The 26552-nt window shown below is 40.0% G+C and overlaps 1 protein-coding gene across 1 annotated transcript in view; it reads left to right on the forward strand.

The window, feature by feature from the left end:
• Positions 1 to 26552, forward strand: part of LOC111219349 (neural-cadherin-like) — a 319768-nt gene that overhangs the window by 212226 nt on the left and 80990 nt on the right. The window contains exon 27 of the mRNA XM_022741986.1: positions 16835 to 17049. Coding sequence (XP_022597707.1) covers positions 16835 to 17049 — 215 coding nt within the window. The remainder of the gene's footprint in view (positions 1 to 16834; positions 17050 to 26552) is intronic.

The raw sequence follows: 26552 nt of genomic DNA on the forward strand, positions 1-26552 counted from the left end.
CCAGGAAGCATTTTTGTTCACATTGCTAAAAGAATGTGGACACATGTGGTCCAGACCACCTCTGAATGCGGTCTGTTCGATCGGATCTCAAATGCGTCTTCACTGCGTCTTGAGAGCATTCACACTTGAACTTAAAGCTGTCTACTTGTGATCTTGCGATCGGATCACCTGAGACGGATGTTAATGCAGGTCTGAACAGGGCCACATGTGGCCGCATTCTTTTCGCACTGTGAATGCAAATGCATCCTGGGTCATTGAAGTACCGCCTATTCAACTGACGTCCTCTGCCACAGTCTAATTAGCACATTGATTCGCTCAACCCATGCTTGGGCTGCTCGCTCTCTCTCTCTCTCTCTCACACACACATACACACACACACACACACACACACACACTCACCAACACATTGGCAACAGACCCATCTGTTGTAATCGGACTGCCTAAAAACAGCAACGCAAACGTGTTTATTTGCATACACAACGGGGAAGTGAGATCTGATCACACGTGGTCACTCAAGACACATGTAGAGACACATTTTAATGTCAGGTGTGAACTGACACGCCTAGAGCTGTTCACTTGTGATCTGATCACCTGAGATGTATGTTAATGTCAGGTGTGAACAAGAGCCTCAGTCTTGTTTTAATCACCATATCAATAAAACATTCATGCTAAGCACAGAGTGGGGAGAGTGGAGTGAAAACAAACAGGATGTACCACAAACCACAAGGGTTCATCACTTAAAGGAGAGAGATGCTGAAAGCATTACAGCATCCATACATCTGTGAGCACAGTCCCGGAACGCACATGCAGCGAGCTCTCAACCACACGCTGAAAGACAAGCAGAGAGGGCTGGTAAAGAGACAGATGGGGTCGGTAAAACCTTAATGGATTATTTGATGGTCCACCAGCCCACATTATTATGTATGAAACTGCCAATCAGTTTATTTACATATTAACAGAAGGAGTGGGAACGCCACTCCAGATTGTTCGGCCAACTCCAACCCCTCATTAGCACCTAAGTCCTCCTTTACTCAAAAATGTATTTTGCTTTTTGTTACCTCACTTTGGATTTTTGACTCTTTTTTTCTTATTATTTGAGGTGCGGAGTTTGACACTGGAAGGCTGTTTTCACTTTCATTTCTGAAATAGAAAATTTCTCTGCTCACCCTGAATAGATACATACGTTTATACAACAGTTAGTTTCGACCACGTAATTTGATTGGAGTCATGCCATGAGCGTTGATATAGAGTCTTTAAAGCCTTTAGAAACACACACCACACATACTAAATACTATACTATATAATATATTATATATATATATATATGTCATAACTAATATGTGTTGTACAACTATGAGTATAAAAGCAAAATTATCAACACCAGGCATATGTTGTGTTAGCTGGGTAGATTGTGCTAGTCTCTGCTTGATTGTCTTTAGTACCTATGTCTGAATCACAGCCGTGCTGATATTCAGTACAACATCACTCCCTTCTCGTGTGATATTGCCTAAATGACATGTTGTGACATCTGGTTTGGAAGCCGGGGGTCCAATATGCAACTTACACAAGCAGAATGTAGAAACTTGAAACCTCTGGTGCACATACACTGTAACTGACTTTTCAGTAAATTAGAAGGCAAGTTGTGTCTAGTAGTTAAAGTTTTGAAATTAAGCAAAGTTTGCATATGCATAGATTCTGTTATTATTCAGTGATGGAGAAGGATTTTTAATGGAGTAATTAACCATAACAATAAACCATATCTGTCTGTCATGTCTGGAGGAGATCTTGAAAATACAGCAAGGAATACAGATGTGTAAATATTTCTATTACCTTTTCAAATTCTTTCCACACATTTCCTAAATATCCAGCTGACATGATTGGATTTATAGAATTTGGGTAGAAATTACTTGGGGACAGCTGGGGAAAGTCTGACAATTTCTTCTGCACAAAATACCCTTATTAGCGCCAAAGGAAAAGATTAAAATCTCCTGACGCCTAAGTGTGACTGTGTCCCCTCGCCTCCAGCAACAATTCAACACTCGAGTGGCTCTGGCATTCGGCTTTTAATACCAGTGCTAAAGCTCAACTATACAGCATCTAGTTTTGGACAAGGGCACTCACATGCCCACAAAAACATTAAAATGAAAATTATGCAAACTTTAGCATGAGTAGCAAGTGTGGTTAAACAGGAAATGATGTGAGAATGGAGCACCAGTTTTCTTTCCAGCTTTGACGTGTTCCCAGAGACGCCGCTGACATCGATACGGTGATGACACCACAATGTCAAGCAGGTGTACAAGGGGTGAGGGGAGTCTGCTTGAAATTTGTTGAGGAAAATAAGTGTGTTTTTGTATACACACACACACATGCATACATACATACACACACAAACACTCACTCCTAAAGCACATAATACATTAAAGGACCAGTGTATAGCATTCAGGGCGCTCAATTGGCAATAAATGGAATATAATATTCATTAGTGTATATTCAACAAATCTCCTTAAAGTAAGGATCATGAGTCCTTCATGTCTGCACAGGGAGCAAGTCCTCAGACAAACCAATCACTGGCTCTAGAGAGGGTCTTTCATGTCTTTATGTTACCTGAAGGCCACCAAGGAAGGGGTGAGGGGAGGGGTATTCAGTTGGTTGCAGTCTGCATCCTCAATGCTAGATGCCATTAAATCTTACACACTGTACCTGTAAACACGTATAAAAGCCATAGAGAAAATAATCATGAGAGCAAAAAGCAAATTCTTAACATAAAAGAAAATAAAATACGACACATAAGAACACCATGGATGAAATGCAAGCACCTGTTGGGGAATTAGCAGCAACATCAACGACCCACTAATGAAGTTCTTAAACCTGCCGAGTGGCCTGCAGTGCTAAGTCTAGTGTGATGAGGAGGTGGACAGCTTCGGGATATGTGCTGTTCTGGAACCTGGATGTTCCTGTCTTAATGCTTCTGTGGGAGGGAAGGGAAAATGAAAAGGTTGTTAGAAGGCTGAGAGGAGTACTTCTGAACTTTAAGGCTCTTCTTTTTTGAGATTGTATCCAATAATTCTGTATGCATCAGTTTTGTCCAGCTGTCTCCTGTCCTCAGGTAACCACAAAGCTCTCCACTGCTGCTCTATACAGCTGCACTATGCCATTCCTGTATATACCACATTTTTGTTCAGTTGTCTTTAAAAGAGAGGTCTCTGGTGTGCTTTCTTGAGAGTAGTAGTTGTGTTTTCCCTCCATTTCAAGGTGGATGAGATTGACACTCCCAGGAATTTCTAGCTGACCACTTGTTGAATTTCAGTGTTATTGATGACCAAGGATCAGTCATCCAGAGGTTGTTTGCATTACACCATGCATTATTTGCATGCGTTATTTTCAAACCCATTACTGTGGTGCCATCAGCGAACTGAAACATCGTAACAGGCTGCGAATGGGAAATGCAGTCATTTGTGCACAATGAGCGCAGGAGTGGGAACAGTACATACCCCCCCCCCCCCCCCATGGGGTTTGCTAATGCTTGAGGGTTTAGAGAATTTGTTCGACCACCTGCGTCCTCTCCAACAAAAAGTTAAGGACCCATTGACACAGAGACTCGTCAACTCCCATCAGAAAGACTGTTTCATGCAGCCTGGATGGCAGAATAGTGTTGAAGGCTCAACTGTACTCGACAAGCAGAACACTTGCATAGGTTCCAGAGGCAAAAAGAGTGAAGGCACAATGAAACTGCATCATCAGCAGATCTGTTTACTCTGTATACAAACTGAAAGGTTCTTGGACAACACCGGAGAGATGTTACAAACCAGGCGTTCAAAGATTTCCATGATAACAGATGTCAGAGGAAGAGGTCTGTAGTCATTCAGACAGCTTGGGTTGGCTTTCTTAGGCACATAATCATTGTGCCAGGGACCAGTTAAAAGTTGATATGCACTATATTTCATGGTAGCAGATGATACCAGATCAGGGCCTGCAGCCTTCCTACTGTTTTGCCTGCGCAGCAGGTTTCTTGCTTCTTGCTCTCTGGTTCAGATACTGTAGTAGCCTGCCACAGCCCTGTGGTGTCCACAGAGTTAAGCCAATGTTATACTTTATGCATCCACAAGCATGTGAGGGTCCGCTAGGGTCCGCGTGATATAAATATTGTCATCAGAGCGTGAATGTGAGGCCCTGCTGCAGATTTCTGCTTACCAATTGAATTGAATTGGACATATTTTAGCTGCTGTTCTGTGTAGAATTGTGAAATGGAAGTTTGCAACCACCAGGGCCCTTCCTAGAGATGGCCGTCTGGCCAAACTGACTTACTGGGCAAGAAGGGCTGTGGCCAGGGAGGTGAAGAAGAATGCAATGGTCACTCTAACACACGTGGTCTTTCTGTAATAGTGAAGACGTTGATACAGTGCATTCCATAGATCCTTAATTATCACAAATAAATGCCTTACCCAAACCTAAACCTGATTCTAACCTGAACCTTAAACCATCAAACAGCCCTTTGAAGTTGTGAGGATAGAAACCACAGAAAGACAGACACACACACACACACACACACACATACACACACACACACACACACACACACACACACAGGACAGTTTGGTAAAGGTGAGCTTTCAGGAAATCAAAACTGCTTTGAAGGAACATTAAACACTGGCTTTCCTACTTTCCACTGGGGCTGCTTCAATTGAAAGAAATTGCATTCCTTCTTACAACCGTTCATTATAAAACCAAAGTATATTCCTCACACTATAAGTACATGCTTCAGTGTAACATTAACTGGCAGGGGACCAGGCTCTGATTTTGCAGCATTTGGGTTCATAATATTTCACAAGGCCTCAGTGGGTGCAGACATCAGTGCTGCAGTTCCCTGACAGGGTTTAACTGCCTGGCCTCTCCAGTGTTATGGAGTCAGACATGCGGATGAAAAATGAGATTTTCAGAATATTCTTGGTGGAGCCTAACTTGAAACACAGCTCTTGTTTGCTTCAGTTGCGTTATAAATAGAATCAAACCTTTCACAACCTCGTATTAGATGAAAAATCTAGCATGTTAGCTGTCACATGCTGCCAGTTCTTGTTTCGCATCTCTGGCAAACAAGTGAACTGAGTGTCTTCATTAGCATAGCTCACTCTGTGTACAAGGCCAAAAGTGGGGTGAGAGTGTTTCAACAAATCCTTTTAACTGCAAACATGATGACGAAATAAGCTCTTTGGTGCTTCTAGTGGTAGAGGAGACATGGTGACCCTGTTTAACTTTGTGTAATTCAGCCTGATGCTTTGTGTATCCTCAGGCTCAGATCTTTAATGGTGGAAATGAAGGGCTCTTTGCAACCAATTAAACGAAACACCAAGCTTTTATCACTGTCTCAACTGTAACTCCATGCAGAATTTGAATGTTATGATGAAATTAGGAGTCAATTCTCACACTTGCAATGGTGCGAGAATAAAGTTGAAATCTTTTTCTGTACAGTGTTTCTCTCTATGGTGGTTATAGGTAAACAAAATGAGTCCAACTTGATGTTTCATTAGCCACAGTTTCATTTTTACAGTTTTTTTTTACCTTTAAACACAACTCTGTGTAAAAAAGTTCTGTTTACCTACGATGTGATTTGTAGCGGGACAAGTGTCCAGAAAACCAGACTAAAGGCAAGTGAGTTTCGCTAATGAAGTAAATTCATCTGGATTACTGGCCACACATTATGCTTTTAGTTTGAATATTTGCTGTGTAGAAGTATCATCATCTTTAAATAAGTTATCTGCCTTCAGACAAAAAGGTTCTGCTTTGAGAAAAAACTGTTGGAGAGAAATTCATATTTTATATATTTTTTTTGTTTTAATGATGGCAGAATACTGTTCCAGTATCATCTACACAGATTAAGCCTTTAATTTGAAAAGACTTTCACGCCAGACAGCAGACTCTGAACAACAACCCACTTTAACTTTCTTGCTAAAGTCTCCTCCTTATCCAACTCTGCTTGCAGTATAAGTATAATACAGCAAATATAACCCTTATAGACTGTAAGAACAAAGCCAGCGGTCTATGTATTAAGTAATGACTGAACAGACTCCTGCAGGAGAGAAATGCTTATATCTCTGCCTACATTCTTATCAACTGAAGCTATACCGACCAAAAAAGAAATAGTTCACACCTGTAAGCTCTGTAAACCATTCTTTTGAAAACCCAAAGAAAATGAAACATTTTTAAATTTATATTAGCATTGTTCCATAATTTAATTCCAACAAAAAAAACTCCTCCTTTTGTTTTGTTTTTTTTGCTTTTTGTACAGTAAACTTGTAAATACGTCTCAGATCACATTTAGAGTGACTTTCATTTAGCACTTTAGCTTATTTGCATCATTTCATCATAGACTAAGTCTTTAAATTTCATAGCATCGGAATTTAGAAACAATAGATCGGTGTAGTCATAGTAACCAGCCTTATTAATAATTTGTCAGGCTCGATTTTTGTAGTAAGACTTGAATTTATACTTGCTTTAAATGTCGACCCCCAAACTTCCACACTGTAATTTATATAGGGAAGTGTAAGTGATTTTTCTTCAATAATTTTAATGATTATTGAAAGAGTTGCCTAGCAAACAGTGCAGTGGTGTCTTCGGTATGCAGGCTCGATAGCTAATTAGCTGCTCAGCTGCAGCACAGCAAACATGTAAACATATCTTGAAATGTCTGGACACTGTTGTTGTCCTTCCTCATCACTGCTATCAACTCACCGTCTGCCCATGACCCACAGCTACAGTTCACATTTGTTTACTTTGTCTCTCGTTCCCTGTGGTGAACACCTGTCAGTCAAACACAGACGCCGACATACCCCTTCAGCTCGCAGAGAGGAAAAGGAGCCTTTGCGATATTTCCCCAGACCCTTTTTTTTTCTTGCATTTTATAAGACAAAACTATCAAGAATACATCTAAAAAACACATAGATAATGTTTTAAACTGCACAAAACGCAATTTCAGTTGGACTTTAATGGATCACAGAAGTGATTTCAGTTTATTCTGAAGGGCACATGAATGTCTTACTAAATTTCCTTAAAACTCATCCAAACATTGTCAAGACATTTCACTCAAAGCCACAAATGCTGCTCTCATGGTGGGGATAGGGGAAAAGTCCGTGGATCACCAAAGTCGTTAGGATCGTCTCCCAAATGTGAAACTGTTCTTTCTGTAAGACACAAAGTCAGAGCGTCAAAAAAGCCGTTTGAGTTTAATCTCAGTGTACAAAGGACTAGTTGAGACATTTCACTAAAAACAAAATCTCAACCTGCTGGTGACACTAGAGTGAAAGGCAGGGGATCACCTAAAGGTGGGGTTCCATCCATCAGTTTTAATCGATTTTCAATTTGTGAGTAAAAAAAAAAAAAATCTAAGTAGGAAGGACATTTAATATGGACAGCACTGCCTCTGTTCATTTTTATTTATTTATTTTTATTGAAATGTTGTGATATATCTGTACATATAAGAATCTCAAATCCCGCAGAGGCGGCACTGTTTTGTATTTATTATGTATTCCACTTTATCTTCTCAGACAAAAAAGGGCAGCAACAAATATTATATTTTAACTCTGAGACCAAATTTCATCTTCCAGAAGAAATTATATCATATATCAAAATGCTACAAACAACAGAGCCAGTCCACTCGAGTCAGCTCCCGAAGTATCCTCGATAAAACGGGCGGAGCGAGAACACTTCAAGGTATTTGATCTGTACTTGACTGGACGCGGATTTGGTTTCGAACAGTACTCAGGCTGTGGCTGATGACATTTCACAAGTCTGCCAGAACACAAGAAATGCCTAATTGACGCTGTGACTGTCCCTACAATGGCTTTCTTTGTCTCACAGACATGGTGTTCTCTGAAGAAACTAAATATAAAGTACACATTTCTTCAATTTGGTGGCTGATTTTTTTTTTTTTTTTCCCTCAAGCATGGGTTAGACTTTAACATCTAACAACACTCGACCGTGCAGATGCCATGAAATTATGATTATGACTGAAAGGAATTAGAGATTTCAGTTTTGAAGTGATGATGCTTAGAGAAATGTCTACATTTGCCGTACACATGGAGGGAACCAGTGAGGCACATACATATATAGAGTACATCAGACCTCTAGATAAGAGGTAATAGCAGCTGTTGCTACAGGTGCTCTATACTTAATATGTTCAAATACTTTTTTAATCCGGAGGCAGCAACACAATCATACGATTCAGCCCCGCACACGCACATACAATACTCCCTGTGAACATATGTGAGACCAGATGAACATAAAGTCTCATAGCAAACATGTTCACTAAGCTTTCTTGCTGTGTCTTGTAGCAGTTAATTTTACCCTCCAGCTTCATTTAATTAGAAGCAGTGAGTGAAAAGGGCAGGATTTGAGTCTGGCTGGCTGGAGCCAGCGTGTAATCTGGCTCACTGCTGGACCAGAGCAGGATGACTGGCTGGATCCACGTTAGACATAATCCCTGGATTACACACATGCATGCAAACACACACACGCACGCAAGCACGCACACACGCACGCACGCACGCACACACGCACACACAAATACACAATTATTAGAGATATGGACATTTTCTCCTTTCGTTCTCTCCATGTTAATCTAATCCACAATGTTGCACTGATTTACATATTAGGACACCTATATTGTCTAGAGCACAACACGGATGGAGCAGATATCTTGATTGCTTTACATGCTTTACATGCCCTCCAGACCACTGTACTATAGAACCCAATCATAGTTTTCATTTATTGTTTTAGTTTTGTTCTTTGTTTTATCCCTGGTTATATTCGTATATCTTTAGACTTCATTACTGAATCAGAATTGTACAGTATGTGTTTCGTCCTCCTCATAATCCACTGAATTTGTATTTCTATAATAATTTTTTATAATGATGACGACATAGATTTTATAACAATCTGGCATCTTGCATGAATTAAACTTTCCAAATCCAAAGACGTGTTTTAACCTAAAGAACCACATAGGTTGCTTGGATACAACCCATAGACCTGTCGATCTATAGAGGCATACCAGCGGAAGCCATACCAGACCTTTGTCATCATGATTGAAGTATACCAGGCGTATGTCACCATGGTTACAATAATAAACACAAGGTTAAGGTTGCGGATTAGATTTAGGAAATGATTATGGTTTGAGTTGAGATAAGGTCCCTATAAGGTTAGAGGACCTTCATCATTGTGTTTGCAGTAATAAATATGCGGTTAAGATTGTAGAAGGATTTCACAGGAGAAGCGAACAGTCGTCTCCTGTGTGAAAGTCCTGTGTTTTGTCAGCCTAACCATTCACGTCAATCTCCCCCTCTTAATGCGGATTTTGTCGCCCTATATACATCGTCACTTAGAACTTTCTCCTTTTCTCCCATCATAATTACAATAGTCGCTAGAGGTCACCTAACTATAGGTCGTAATAAGCTGCTTTCACGGAAAACCAAAAGGGATTCTCCCAAATCCACTGAATTAGTATTTCATTTAAAAAGTTTAGACTTTACATGTACAGTAAGAATAAATAAGTGGAGAGACATAATTAATCCAGATGATTCCATACAGGGTGTGAGAGGTCTCTAAAGGGAGTATTGAAACATGAATGAATAGTATTTTATGGCTCTCACAGTCACCAGACCTCTACCCATATAAACACCTATTGGAGACGTTGAAGAAAATTGCTTTACCTTAACTTGTGTCTAGTTTAGTGCAGTGGTTCACAGTCTGGGCTTGGGCCCCTCCAAAGGGTCACACGATAAATCTGAAAGGTCATAAAATGATTAATGGGAGAGGAAATAAGAAAAAGGAAAGTTCTTATTCACAAACCTTTTTCAATTTTGGAACTTTTCTCTAATCTTTATTTTTTAGTTTTGTGAAATATTAGATGATTGTATCACTTGTGGCATCAAGCAGTTGTATGAATGAAACCATGTAAGATGTTTAGGATGAAAATGGCTCTTTGGTGGAACTGCTAATAATAGACATCTGAAATATGAAGGGTTTCAACTAGACACTGAAATTTATGCAGGGGGCTTAAGCCAAAAAGGTTGGAATCCACTGACTTAATCTAATTCAAAGACCCCTCTGATGATTTCTTTTTAACCTTGTTAACATCTATATGATGTTTTTTAATATAATACAAGACATATCATGAGTGAAATAATCATCAACACCATGACTGAGTGTTTCCATCTTGAACTGCAGTGAACCAATGACATAAAACATAAAAACAGATTCAGTCAGGGATTCATACATCACAAACGTAAAGAACCAATCCTGTCAACTTGCAGGGAAAGATGGCAGGCGAAATAAACCTGAAAACTTGTCAGTGCAGCGAGAGTTTACATTATCACAACCACTAACACTGTGTCAGCAGCTGCCAGTTACATATGCCTTATAATTGCTGATTTTTGGTCACAACAGACTCCTCATCTGAGTCTGGGTCTGACTGAGGCTCAAACATGTGGCTGAGTCTGTCAGATGTTTCCTCCTCTAACTATCTTGATACTTGCTTTTTCACCTGTCAACATGTCATCTGCCTGGTGGGCGGGGCACAAGGTCTGATCCAGAATATGTCAGTGAGGAAACGTAGATGTACTTCCAGCCCCAGTTTTCCATTTTGTTAATTTTTTATGTGGGAAAACCATGTTCAACAAAATATTTATCATAGCAGAGGATTTTTAGATGGTTTAAAACACTTGAGTAAATGTACTTAATTACTTTCCACCACTGGCAGCGTCTACACTGTAGGCTTAGCAAGACCTTTAATTAATATGCATGCATTGTTTCACAGGTCATGACACCTTTAACTCTTCGTACCTGGATGTGGACTTGCAGACATTCTTCTCCACTGATATAATCTTCTACTTTGCAGAAAAGCTAATATGATTATTTGATAGTTAACAGGTGGAGCCTAAACTATAAACCACTAGTGTGGGGTACATGCACATCTGGATGCAGAACTTCGATTTCAAGTTTACGAGCACTGTGATTGAGTGTAGATGATGCTTCTAACGTCTGTTTTGGAGACTTACTTTACCGATTGGTCACAATATTGTTAATGCCTACCCTAATGGCGCGGGATGGGGGAGGGGGACTTTGTTACACAGGTGAAAATGGTGTTTCATTTTGTCCTGCTGAATACAGTGAACATGACTCAAATCCGGGAATGATAAATCGCAGCTTCTGCTGTCTCAAAAAATATCGTGCTGCATGTCTTTCATGAAAAGCGAATGTGGGCCACAATGGAAGAGCTGAAAATGTTTCTTTGTGAAGTATCAGCCAAACAGATGACAGGCAGAGAACAAGGCAAAGCGGGCGACGATGTCAACCCAGAGACACAGATGCTGCATGATTGTCACAATTTCAGTCACACGACACTACCTGAGCTCTGTAACATCTACTGTGTGATCCTCCAGGTTCAGTGAAGGAGAGGAGATGAGACATGGCATGCCAGGGAAGGAGAAAATCTGGATAGAAGGTGGAAGAGAGGAGAGAGTTAAAGGAAATTAACAAAAGAGATAGGTAGTGAAAAGTGATGAAGAGAATGAAAGAAAAAGCAAAAGAAATAGGAAAACTAAAGACAGAAAGTAAGGGTAAAAGAGGTAAAAGGAGACCAGAGGAGTGCAGAGTAGGGAGAGAAAGGAGGAAATGATAAGAGAACATGGAAGCAGAGAAGAGTAGAAAATAAGAATGAGCACAAGGGAAGTGGAAGGAGAAGAAATAATACATGTAGATAAGATAAGAGTTAATACAAGATAGAATTGCTGTAGGATAGTTTTTTGTGCCAGAGGCTTTCAGATATGACCCCAACTGCGACACATACAAACACACACAAATACAGACAAACAGATTACAGCCCAAGATTGAAGGAAGAACATGTAGATAATCGAGGCACTGGGATTAATAATGAGATTTGGTGAATGAGGGGGCTGTGGGTTGGGGGTGGGATTACAGCTCCCGGTCCGACGTTAACAAACACAATTCCCAGTAGACAGCGAATGAGCAAAACAAAGCTGCCTTAAGAGGATTGAAGGGCTTGGCCATTGTGACTAAAACTATGTCTCAGATTGTTTTGCGCTCAGAGAATTAGGATGACTTTGCCAAAATGGAAATACATGCGCGGATGTTGTCCTGATGCCTGTAATCATACACAATTATGCACACCCACATAAGTTATCGGTCTATGTGAACAGAGGTAATGTTTAGAGCCTCTGAAGGTTTTTTTTCTATAACATTAATTAAGTAACATTCACATTTTAGGTTAGGGTTTTAACACGCAGAAATTCAACAAGTCTAATCTGCTTTGTCACGCACGTGCACACACACACACACACACACACAAAGTAAGCTAGTTGGAAGCTAGATGAAGTGAACCTAACTCCATGTTCCTGGTAAACCAATGACTTTTTACTGTATTCACTGTAGCCCACAATAGCAAGTGGAAGATGAGAGATAAATGAGAAACAGAACAAACCCTGTCAATTAACAGCTGCCATGGGAAAGAGGTTTGAAGCTTAGAAACTTTTACATCAGATACGTCCAACAGCAGTTTTATCCTCTTTTTAAAAATATGGAAATGTATGCCAAATAATAGCAGCAGGATCATCATAGTTTAGATTTCTTTGCACATGAGATGAGGAGATTTGAAATTTTAGTTTGACTTAAATATTAAAGGGACAATTCAACGCCTTTCAGTAGTGCACTGTACAACACACACACCTACATCACATATACTTCACACACACAAGCACATACAGTACATGTTTACCTTCTCTCATGTAATTGCTACTTACCCTCTACTCCTGTGCTTTCATGTTACATTAGCACTGTTTGTATGTAGCATGTTTGTTTGTCTGCTCGTCGGTTTCTCATGTGTCTCAAGGCAGTGAAGTGACATGTTCCTGCTTTATTGTAAGTTGTCTAATTTCCTACTCTGTGTGTGTGTGTGTGTGTGTGTGTGTGTGTGTTTGTGTGTCCTTTCTCAATCCTGGATGAGAGCAAAGGAAGGAAAATGAGCAACAGAACAGAGGAACATTTGGATGAGAAATGAGCTGTCTACAGAACACCAATGAGATGTGCGTGTGTGTATGCATGCATGCTCACAATTTTGCAAGCACACATCACTGTGTGTGGTTTTTGCAGATTCCACAGGGCTAAAATTCAGAATATCTTGAGAAGCAGTTGAAGTGTGAATAACACAAACCAATGAAAAACTCACTTATTAGTAGCGGAGGAATTGCCCTGGAGAAATACCTTGTTTCACTGAGCCGCGTGTTCGTGCGTGTACTCTGGAGGGAGGCTGTGTGTGCAATTTGTATATGCAATAATTGCCAACAACAGGTGGATTGGCTGAGGGGAATTTTTTTTATTTTGCTCAAACAATGCATGGCTTTCTCATCAGATTCATATAGAGCTACTAAACTGTGAAGGGTGGAAGAGAAAAACTAAAGGAGGGATATTGAGATTCAGATGAATAAGAGAAAATTATGCTGGCATTTGTTTAGAGCCTTGAAGTTATAAGTCTTTGCTGTTGCTGATCGACTGCATTTTACAGTTTTCTTGGTCATTTCTGCTTCTTGATTTTTTTTTATTTATTTCACATCCTCATCCATGACAGATGATGAGAGATGGAAGGGTTAGAAAACTGTGCTCCATTCAGTTCTTTTGAATGCGGTACAGTAATGTCTTTTGGGCTTCATTAAAGATGCAGGAGTATAATGTACACTTTAATGTCAGCCACATCCTGGACCTATATGTTTTTGTTTTGCTTCTTCTTTCCCAGTGATTAATTAATAGATTAGAGAAATACATTCTAGTTTAGGGCACAGCACATGCATTTGTATTTGGTTATCAGGGTATTAGTTCTCATCTGTCTGTACTAACTGTATGTGTTGTATGCTGTGGAGCCTGGGAGGTGTCATGGTGGAGAATTTGTGGCCACAAGTGAATAATCTCTACTCTGGAATTCATAATTCATGTGCACAATTTATTTGCGCCCTCAATTCAGTAATTTGTGCACAAAAATAACTAATTCATGCACACTAATTTGTGCACACTAATTATAAACCAGGCTTCATCAGCACAGAGGACAAAGTCTGAGTCAGTCTTTTTTTTTTTTTCCCCTCCACGTTCCATCTCAATGATTGGTCCATAAACATTACAGAGAGTGTAAAAGCTACAAATTGCGCTGCTTTAGTTGACAGAGACACTCGCACACAGAGACATCTCATCAACTTCCTGTTGAGCTCTGTTGAGATTAGCCTTTTTCCTTTTCCATAACCTGTTCCTAGGATTATGTACTTGAAGCCCTCACACATTAGCAGGAACAATAGGCGCAGCATGTTTCCAAATTTCGAATCAGGCTGTGCTCATTTTTAGTAATTTCATTAATTATCCCCTCTTGGTGACACAAGATCAGTCAAGATGTAACTGTACATGACCTTCTCTGCGTCAGACAGATAAGCTGTAATAGAGATTCCCTGTTTATCTAGTCAAATCGTTTGGAATGGGCAGACCCTGAGCTCCATCAAGTCTCTCGGATGGAGAGACATTTGTTTCTATTGAGTTGCGAAACATTTTTTTCCATCTGCCAAATGTATTATCACAGGAAGCTTTCAATCAGCAAGTCATATACATATACATTCAACTCATATAGGTTGTTTGTAGATCTGTAGAAGCATACCAGACCATGTCATGTTGTCATGGTAACAACAATAAACATGTGGTTAAGGCTGTGGAAAAGTCACGGTTTTGTTTACATTTAGGCACAAATACTGCCTTGTTAGGTTTAGAGAAAGATCTTGGTTTGGGTTATTTAAGTATTTCCTTAGGTTAAGAAGAACCTTTGTCGTCATGGTTACAATAATAAACTTTCTTTCCCTCTTAGTAATTACTATGGTTACTGGAGGACTTTTTTTTCTTTCTGGAGGTCAGCCTCTTTTCAGTTTTGGTTAAATGGAATGTCTCAGTGGTTGAAGTGGTGTGTTTGCATGCAGAGATGTTTCTATATACTGGACACAACATGTCTAATTAATGAAGTACATAACAAAATATGGTGGTGAATAGTGAGAATGAAAACAACTTCTTAGTGTATCACATATATCATGACATCTCACAGAGTTGAATAGAAATGCTCATCCTTGTACAAACCCACTGGTAAAAACTTGTAACGGGGGGAAGGCTACTGAGAGGTTCCAAGACTGTTTTGCACCAAAAAACAATATATCAAATTATTTCTTAAGACAACAACATTGATTTACTCATGGCACATATTCTAGAATTACACATAAAAACTAGTTTGTACTTCTAGGCTTCTTAAAGTGATAGTTCGGGTTAGTTGATGTGGGGTTATGTTAGGTAGTTATCTATAGTCAGTGTGTTACCTGCAGTAGATTCGGTTCAGTGTGCTCCCAGTTTGGAGAAGCAGCTGGGAGCACTGGGCACAGAAGCTGAGCGATGTACTACATTGATGGAGCGATGGAACTACATTTTTTTCAAAGCACACCTACTCTTAGCTCTGTCTGGCTCAAACAGCTGATCTGCAGAGTAAAACATTGCGCGCCATAGTTGCATGCATGCATAGGAATACTCTAGTTGAATGATTTACAAAGTGTAGTTCTAAAGAAAAGGACTGTTTGACGGCAAGATAAAGTGGTGAAAATATTCCAAATAAAGCGTAAACTTTTTTTTTTTTTTATTTGGGCATTTTTGTGGCTAAAATACGTTTTTGCTGATGGCCCTGTCCACAGCAGCTCATCATTCAGCTTCTGTGCCGGTGTTCCCGGCTGCTTCTCCGAACTGAGAGCGGGCTAATCTGCTGCGGCTGAAACACTGACTATTGATAAGTACCTCACACAACCCCACGTCCAATAACCCAAACTGTCACTTTAAGGACCCTCCTAGTCTCATGTTCCTGCTCCTGGGGTCGTCAGTTCTACTGTTCCCAGCACTGCGACAAAACTGTGCAGAAATGTTAATGTTTTCTACTGACAGTACAATCAGCTGGGCTCTTGTTTTTGCTTTCTCCACTGGATGCCACAAGTTTTTCTTTTAGTTTTGTTCAAATTGAAATATCCCGCCTCCGCTTGTTTTGTTAGTTTGAAAGCATTGATCACACATCATGTTGTACAAAACAAATGTCTTTATATAGTTTCATCCTGTTGGTTACTTTTTTTGAAAATCTGAACATACACTGACAAATATGAGAAGAATGGTTGAGATAAATGGGTCACATGGAGAAAAAAGATCAAACTTGCAATATAAGAAAGATGGTAGAATAAGTGAGAAAGGATTGAAAGAGGGAGGAATTAGAGGGAAAGATTTTGCATTTAGGAACCCAAGGGTGAAACTTTGTTGAAGAGAGGAGGTGAGAGGTAAAAGTTTGACAGGAAGTTATAGGACAAATGAGTGCATGGATGTGTGGGAATACAGAGAGAGGAGTTTTCTAGCGATGCAGTGATTCTCCCTATGGTTTTGCCACTAATGAGAACATCTGCATCAGTAAAACAGCCGGAGTGAGAGAGACTGAGAGAGATAGTTGGAGGGGATGGGTGTCTGAGAGGCTAAACAACAAGACTTAGACAGATGTGCCGAAAAAAACGTTGAAAGACTAAAATACAGTAAGTGGTTCCAAAAAGGGGAAGGGGGGGGGGGTTGGGATCAGAGGAGTATTTTACACTAACTAGTTTCGGAAGGTAAGAAAGTAACCAACTAGTTAAGAAAATCAAATTGTCAATAGCAGGCACATAAAAGTCGAAGTCATCTATTTATTTAATTCACTAACTCGTGTAATTTTGGCTCTTGGTTTGCTCTTCTCCTCAAGGTGCCAATGCTCAGCTCAATTCGAAGGGCCTGAGTGCCAGCAGAACAAGCACAGTTTCCATGGCAACGGCTATGCCTGGTTTCCTCCCATGATGCCTTGTTTCGAGAGTCATGTGTCGATGGAGTTCATCACGGACGTGGCTGACGGACTGCTGCTGTACAGCGGCCCCTTGGCTCAGCTGCAGGCCTGGGACCACGAGGACTTCATGGCCATAGGTAGGAGCTCAGTTATACGTCCAGTCTGGCTCTGGATTCTGAATTCTTCACTGTGTGAGGACAGCTGTAACTGAGATGAGATGAAGGAAATCATTTTTACTTTGCATTTAATTGATTTAACATTTTTGGACCAGCAGGCAAATGTCCTCAGAACAGGAAATGAATATAAGTCCAAAAGCTTTGTTAGAACAGATGTAGAGGCAGAAGAAGGAGAGTTCAGGGAGACTATGTTTACCTTTAACTGTGTCTCTCGAGGAACAGCAATAGCAAATAATTATATGTTTGGCTTTTCTGGCTTATCTGCCATATATGACGTTTTAGCATTTAGTCAGACGCCACTGATTTCATTTCAACAAATTGATGTGGCTTAATGCCAGGTTTTAAAAAATATATATAAAAAAAGAAAGTGTTTTGCCTAAGGGGGGCATTAATTTAATAAGTGGCCATTATTACTGTAGGTGAGATGAAGAGTGGAAGGATTTAGTGCGGGAGAACAGACAAAGCGCAATCCAGGCAAACTTGTATCCCAGGGGGTACGGGGGAAATGTATTGTAGCTAGCTGGCTAATTAGAGAATAATAGAATGGAAATAATAGAAATTATGATTTGATAGAAAAAGAAATAGTGTGTGCCCGTAGGCAGCTGGATCACCTGAGCACCATGTATTGTGACTCAAAGTGTGTGAAAACTTAACTGTTAGAATAAATGGTTAAAATACATAAAAGCAGTGAGCTGGCAGTTCAGTTAAGACCCATTAATGGATAAATAGTTGAAACATCCATCTTCTGTAATTTTTATTATCCAGTGGTGTGAAAACAAATCACCTTTTATGTAATTAAACATGTGAAAAAACAACAAAATCTGTTTTAAAATATTAAAATAAACACATTTGGAACATGACAGGGGGTGCTGATGAAGGAGCACTTGAGTTTATCTGCTATGACTCTGGGTGCATATGTGAAAGAAAGAAAAAAGTGGTTGTGAACCACCGGACTACAGCGGTGAAATTCTGTAGCAAAAAAATGAATTAATTTCAGTGGAATTCATCTTGAATTAACTTGTACTTGCAAATTAGTGCTGTTGATCAATAGCAAGCAGTCTTGACAGCGCTAACTTCTGAGGGAATGTACAGCTGGAGAGTTCAAACTGGAGGAAGCTTTATTAGGTTATTAACTGTGTTGCACCTTCCACTTTTATTTAACGCCCTCTGTTGGGGTAAAAAAAAATGCTCCACATGGGGAAATGGTTTATGACACAGGAGTCAATTGTACATGTACGTCTTTTAAATAAACTGTGAACACATTGTCCCATTTGCCCACAAGTTTGCTGTCACATTAGCATGATCATTAGAGCTTTTTTTCCCCCTCTTCAATAAAACTCTGTATCGAATGAAATTATGTACAGTTTGAAGAAGAAAATACCAGGGGTGGAGTGAACAGCCCAGTACAAAGAGAATAGAAAAAAGGTTAGCAAGCTGTGGGTGCCCCGGTGGCTCACCTGGTAGAGCGCGTACCACATAGGCCATGTCCAGACCACTGTGTCCTGGGTTGAGTACGACCGTGACCCATTGCTGCATGTCATCCCTTCTCTCTCTCTCTCTCCCTGACTTTCCTGTGTCTCTCTCACTGTCTCTGTCAGAATAGAAAAAATGCCTCAAAAAAAAACTTAATAAAAAAAAAAAAAGGTTAGCAAGCTTTTGTGAAAAAAAGATTTTTTTTATGGCATGGCTTGGAGACAGTTACCTGTGTGGTTTTTGTGGTTGCTTGACTGAAAAAAAACAACATAGAAATATGTTTTTATTTTAAATTTAGTTTAGTTTTTCTTCATTTGTGATTTCTCAGTGAATTACTGAGTTTTTTTCTTGCAAACTGATGACTTTATAAACCCAAAGAATATTTGAAGGTTTTTTCCTCATAAAAGTTTTTCTCCTAAATTTACCTTTTTATTCTCATAGAATAGCCAATTTTTTTTTTTCATAAATTTCTGACTTTATTCACAGACATTTTTTCTTGGCATATTACCCCCTTCTGTGGCCCTGATGCGCCCTCAGAGTATAGTCACTATGCCACCAAGCTTGAACTCAATATTGTGCGGATTTTGCTGTGCCACTGATATAAGTGGATCCTCAGAAATGGAGGTTAAAAAGAAGACCACGAAACAATTTAAAAAAAAAAGGACATGACAAATTAAAACAAATTGCATATGTGGTCATCATTAGTTAAGGCAGAAACACAGATGTAAACTGGAGAAAGACATTGTACCTCACCTCCTCCCCTCTTTCACTTAGCCTAAAGACGAATGAATGTTACAAGACAAGAACAGAAATCCATTTCAGCTTTAATTCCCTGTGTGTATTAACTTGCCACAACCTGAGGATTAGGCAGTGACAGTCAGTCTTACACAATTGCTCCCACACACTCGTTGATTTTGATTTTATTAAAGGTGACACCCCATGCATTTTGATGCGTATTACTTTTAAACAGAATTGTTTTTACAAAAATGCTAATTTAGAAAAGGAAGGCTGTGCGGTGGACAGTCAGTCAAGCACACTTCTGTTACTCACAACGATATAAACCATGGATTTTGGTTAGAAATGTCTGAAGAGTGTGTAAACTGAGCCTTAACAGATTTACATCTCCAGCTCTTAAAGGAGAACGCTGGTCTTTTTTCTTTTATTGCTGCGGCAGTATTGTTGAACTTTAAGACAATAAAGCTTGTTGAATTGAGGGCGGCAGGCATTATAGACAGACAGAAACAGAGAACAAAATGTCTTGTACATCTTGGTATATTTAGTGTTTTAATCTGAGAGACTCACGCCTCCTTGTCTCTCTCTCTCTCGCTACTTCTTCCCTTGCTTTGGTCCTCTCTCTTGGGAGAGATGCTGTTGTTCCATCACTGCCAAAGTAATGTGTGTAGGAGGTGAGGTCCGCCTGGAGAGCCGGATGTGTGTGTGTGTGTGTGTGTGTGTGTGTGTGTGTGTGTGTGTGTGTGTGTGTGTGCACGTTCTGAGCAGGTTTGCAGTTTAAATCCTTGATTATTTCTTTAGCTTTGTTTGGTGTCAGAGGGTCTGAGTATATCTGAAAGCCAGTCAGCGTGTGTTAGTGGATCCTAAAGAGTTAATGGGTTTATTAGTGGAGTAAAGGCTGATTTGTCACTGTGCAGACTGTAATTACAGTCAGGCTGTACATATTTAGAGCTCTAATTAACTTGTTTCAAGGTTCACCTACTGCACGTAACAAATTCATCGTCTGCTGGAGTGCTGGAGCTTAATATAACTGCATTAAAGTATGTATGCATATATATGTAGGTCTAACAGTGTTACGATGATTTGTCGAGCACCATTTCCAACAAACTCCAGTGGCCATGGCAGGGTTCAACTGCTGCAGGCCCCAAGGTAAAAATGATCTAATGACCCTCTGCGTACTGCTTATGTAGGTGTGTGTTGGTTAAAATTGAGGGATGACCTGTATCTGACTCCTCCCTGACATCTGGTTTTACTATATAAAAATATTGTTGGACATTCGTAGGTTATAGATTATTAGAAGAAATTAACAAAACATTAATATGAAACTAACTATGAACTTTGATTAATATTAAAGTTATCCCCTGGGCACCACCCTAAACAGGGAAGGATAGCTGATTCACTTATTCACTCAAAATATTCTATCATTGAGGAACTCTTATTAATAACTACAACCAATACTATATTAATAGCAAAAGTTGAGGGATTTGGCGTTCTGCAGAGGAGAGGTTGGCACTGGGTTTTTTTGGGGCAGTGATGGTCTTGGACTCAGGTTGCAGATTGGTTGTTAACAAGCTGTCACAACTGTGACAATGTATCTAAACCACTTTATTTGTCAGTAAAACTCAAAGTGAGTAGTGTAGGTCAAAGCTGAACCTGATATTTGTCTGTGAACTGTGATGTAAAGAAACAAACACAATTATACAGGGATAACTTTACATTCACCTCGGTTTTGTCCTTCAAATAAGATGTTTCCAGATGCTGAGAGTTGAATATCCAGTTCGATTAAACGAGAATTAGCCTTCAGGACAATCATGAAACAAATGTTTCCAAAACAACAACCACCTCCTGAACAAAGAAATATAGATCTTTTTACAGTTAACCGTTCCTTTAGGCAAGGTAAGGCAGGTTTCCCAGTGGCTTTGCTTATATAGAACAATCACACACACCACACAAAGGATTTATTTGCCTGGACACCTAATGCACAAAGCCATCTGATATACAAACATTATTAAAAGACATATTCACCAGCCGTAGTGGGGGATGAACCTCCATCACATTCAGATATGAACAACACTGGATTGCCAGTATCTGATTTCTAATGAAAAGAGTAATATTGGCGCCATGTATTGCAGTTGGCTGCCTATACTACAAACTGTACACCTCACTAATCATACAAGGCACAGATAGGATTTTTTAAAAGAATATTAGATATAAAAGATATATAGAAGGGAGGAACGTACTGACTATACTGTACACTGTAAGCTGAGTGGAGGCGCATGAAAATAAAAGAAAGTGCTGTAAAAATTGTTAAATTATTCTTTCAGTCACCCTCACTGTCCTTGTGCACCACGGAGCTGATTAAATTGGATCCAGTTGCAGAGCATATAAAGGGCAAAAGTTAACAAAAGTAGAACAAAACAGAAGTAATAAAACTTGCATGCCTATTAGATTTTGAGATAAAACAGCGAGCCACAATAACAGCGAACATATAACATGAAGAACAAAGTAATAGAAATATGTTGTTGACGTTAAGGTGACACAGAGTTGCTTTCCCTGACCAGAATCTGAACTTGTCCTCTGTAAAACAACAAACACAACAAGGTTTTTGATTAAATGGGATTAGCGAGGCACCAGGGAACAGGAAATGCTTTTCAACCTCAACCTAAAAAAACACAGCTTCAAGAATCCTCCGCTCACATCGAAGCTCATATTGGTCTGGTGCTTAATTACACCAGGAATCAGACAAAATGGACCGATTTACTCCCAAATCAAACACGCTGTGAGGTGAATCCTGAAGGTCTTGTCCCGACATAAATGCGTTACAAGTACAGGAGCTGCACTGGAAATGATAATGGGAGAGGCAATGTACGTGTATCTGTGGCACTGCTTCAAGTTGAAAGTGTAGTTTAAAAAAGGAGTTGTTGCTATAATGGTTTCAGGATACAAAGGGAAGCTGGAGAAAAAGAGAGGTGAAATACTGGGTTTGAGGGAACAGAGGCAAGAGAAGACGATAAAAAGAAATGGCAGCTGGCTGAGGCTGTTGTACAACCTGAACTGCTTTTTCATTTCATGAATGTTAAGTGCCACATGAGAACCCACTAATATACCTCCATCATTTTTATTTTGAACGTATTGCCATAGTGTGTGATGTTGTGCGTGTGTGAGACAGTGTTTCACCTTGTTATTAAGCCTTGTTAAGTGATGCTGCCCATTGAGCCTGGTCATATTCCCCACTGCTACACACACACACACACACACACACACACACACACACACACACACACACACACACATACACACACACACATCTCCACAGACAGACCTTCAGCTTCTCATTGAGATGTTGGTTTGCTGTTCCAAAGCCGCCCACTCATCCGCACTTTATCCTGCCGCAGGGCAGCTGTACCAAGCCAGCCCTGCTGTGTAGGCCAGGGAAGGTGTACGACACACAAACACACACTGGGAACGTTGCTGTGTACTATATCCAATCTTCAGCCACTGGGGGAGAAGAGATTACATGCTTATAACAGAGCTGGTGTAGTTTGTGTGTGTGTGTGTGTGTGTGTGTGTATGCGTATAGGCCATAATAATACCCATACCTAAGATGACCTCTTGCATTCTAGGTAAGACCAGAACGTCAGATGTTGCCTTAAAACCATTTATATTTCACTAGCATGTAAATGTCGTTTATTAATTTGTGAAGTCAGTTGTGCAGTCATCTTTGTGAACGGTTCAGGGTCAGTTTGTTCCCAGCTAAGCCCTTCTTACACATGCCCAGTACAAAAGAGCAGCAGTTCAAAGAACAATATTTAGTTTCCCTGAACAATCCTGTACATATATTTTATTCATGAGTGCAGACTAACCTTTTAAAATGAACGATCATGACGTGCGACTCAAGCCACAAACAAACGCAAATCGTACCAGCCAAACTGAGCTGCTTTTGTGTGCAAACACTTCTGATAATTGTCAGGATTTGTTTCAGGGAGTGTGTTGGCGTTTTTGAAAACAGTTATTTTGATTGCGGTGTATAGAGTCTGCTGTAAAAGCAGCATAACAGAATGCAAATATGCAGCCAAGCCTTACAGCAAACTGTATTTGCATACTAATTTATAATTTCAACTACTAGCGCTTAAGAATAGCTAATAGGCATTTACAGCTAATAACAACGCAGGCATGCACTTAAAATTTCAAATGAATATTCAGTTGTTTGTATAAAGCTGCCTCTCTACCACAAGGCTCACACCAGTGATATGTAATACATGAGTGATTGTTACTCTGTAACCAGAGGAGGTGGTTTTTTTTAATTTTTGTATTTGTCCATAAAAGCTGTGAAGCTGGAAGGAGACCTTTGTTATTAACATGTGGCTCATGTGCAGCTTGTGTCAAGATAAGATTTAGTCGAGGAAGATTTAACGTGCATTACTTTTCCTGGCTATTTGTGGCCCACATGTTTCCAGTGACCACCTTTTGCTTCCATTTTAAAGTTACATTTTTCATCACTGTTCGAGCTGCGCCACCACCAGTCTGACTGGTATTCACTCTGACATTGTCATGTCGTTACCACTTGTGCCCAACCCCCCCCCCCCCCCCCCCCCCCCCCCCCCACCCCGAGGGTGTTTCCCAGTGGTCATCTGATCTGTGATGTACTTACAGTAGGTTTTTATACCTGTATTACAATCGGTTAGAATTATTGTGTGGAAAGATTTTGCAGAACATTACGATGTCACATTGAAGTTGACCTTTGACCTTTTGGATGTAAAATGTCATCACTTCATAATATTATCCTAATAGACACTTTGTGAAAATGTGTCATAATAAACATATGAATTTGTATGTTTGTATTTGTATGTTATGGCCAAAAATGTGTTTGTGAGGTCACAGTGACCTTGACCTTGAGTCTAAGTGAATGTTTGTGACAGATTTAATGAAATTCCCTCTGGGTGTTCCTGATATATTGCATTCACGAGAACTGTGACCTTGAACTTTGAAACTTTGGCCACCAAAATCTAATCAGTTCATCCTTGAGTTCAAGTGAATGTTGGTGCTAAATTTGAAGATATTCCCTCAAGGTGTTGGTGAGCTGTTGCGTTATCACCTCTTTTAAGAGAAGTGATGTGTCCTTCTGTTCAATTATGGATGATTTTTAATTGATGAAGGCAAAATAATTGGAAATTGGAACAAGGTGACCCCAGTAAAACACATGAATGCCTACAAACTGCACATTTCTTCTACATGGCACAAGATATGAAATGAAAAATTTCTCCACGTTAAACTGATTTAACTTTTTTTTCTTTGGCAAATCCTGGGTCATTTTGTTGAGTTCTTTTGGAACAGCCTATCAGCCTACCTTAGAGGAATATTTTAATATTCTGGGAAACAAACTTACTTGCTGTGCAACGTCTTGACAGGTGCAATGAATTTTCTGAAGACTTGTCATCACTGTTTGGTTGCCAGGCAACCAGCAGACTGCCAGAAGCCTCCAGGAAATTACCAGCAGAGAAATTGCCAAGCACATAACCTGTAATAAAACTATACTTTGTCAACTTGTGCAGATTTAACACATTATAACATGATACAACATGTTAATTGGTGAGTTTGAGAGATTCTGCTTCCTGTCTTTATGCTAAGCTAAGCTAATCGGTTGCAGGTGGTAGCTTCATATTTAGGTTACAAACATAAAAGTGGTATTAATCTTCTAACCTAACATTAGTAAGAAAAGAGCATTTTATTGGCATTCCTCCAAGTCTTGCACTTTTAGACGTTGTCAGACACAGACTTTTTTGTGTCAATACTCCTGGTACCACACACAATATAACCGCCTCACTTAGCATCATGTCTACCCGGCCTGATCAGCGATGCTACACTTTGCCCTCAGTTGTATTAGTGAAATTGATTGTCACAGAAACGATTTGTGTGCAACGAGGTCAACAATAAATGACAAACATGGCTGGAAGCTTCAGACCTCCTCTCAGGTTCCCGAGCAAACACACCGGACCGTTCTCTCACACATGCATGCAAAGACCGCCAGCCAGAGGCCAGTGCTTGTCCAATCAATAGACAAATTAACAAGACAAATTAAATTTGTGTAATTACTGCACCTTTGCAGAGGGTGGGAAAAGTTTGCTGGCAGGGGGGTCGGATAAGGACTTGTAAGGAGGGTGCGTTTCTTTTTAACTCTTCTCTTGAAGAATATATTCTCAGCATGCAATATAGTCTGATATTTATTCATATGGTGTCACTCTGAGAAAACAGGACTGAGTCATGAATAAAGACCGTAAATCGAAGAAAAAGCGAACAACAGCACACATCAACACACACAGATTCACTTTGGCGTTATGTTCATTTTCCACAGAGCTGTTGTGTAGCAGTGCCCCCCAGCTTAGCTCTGCAATGGCTTTCAAATAGTAACTGCTGCTGGATGCGGGGATCCAATATGCGTTGGCTGCGGGGCTGGCTAGCTAGCTGACAGATCGTTTATACAAGAAGCTCTCTGCTCTGCACTTGCTGCATCACCTGCTGATTTGTACACAGGCTGACTTCTCTGTGGCATTAGTGTATATGTGACTGCTCCTGCGTGTGTGTATGTGTGTTTGTGTGGGTGATGGGTGGGAATATGTGTGTACCAGTATGATTTGTAATGCTGTTTATGCAGTCCATATGCTCTCAGTTTGACTCCTGTGTATCCCCAGGCCGTCAGAAGAGGAGGACATTTTTTATATTTAAGAGCCCCAACTCTGTGGGAGCTCAAGCTCTCCTTGCACACAAAGCGTACACGCTTTCTCTCTCCTCCTCCCTCCCTCTCTCTCTCTCTCCCCCTCCCTCTTGTCTGTCTCAGAGTAGGAGGTAATGAATTACGTATGAAGAGCAGATAAGAAGCATGGTCGTGTGGATGACCCCTTTAAGAGCAAAGTCTTGTCCTAACCCTAGTACACCCAGAGCATTTAAAAGGCATTCTGGCCCCTATGAAGATGTAGCTACCCATTCGGCCTGCCAGCCTGCTGCATTCCCAGCATGCCTCTCCAGCTCATCTCTCACTTTCTTTTCTCTATCTGTCTCTGTTTCTATGTGTCTGTCTGTGTTACTCAGTTCAGTTCCATTCAACTTTGCCAAATCATCAAAAGAGAAGTTGAGTAGTTATTATGCCAATGATAGGGACAATAATCTTAATCTTAAAATAATGCATCTTTTTTTATAGTTATATATAGTTTTATAGTTTATATTTTTTATAGTAGAATTTTAATTATTTCTAGTTTGCATTT

Source organism: Seriola dumerili, unplaced genomic scaffold (assembly GCF_002260705.1).
Source record: "Seriola dumerili isolate Sdu_G_001 unplaced genomic scaffold, Sdu_1.0 BDQW01000003.1, whole genome shotgun sequence".
Lineage (NCBI taxonomy): Eukaryota > Metazoa > Chordata > Actinopteri > Carangiformes > Carangidae > Seriola > Seriola dumerili.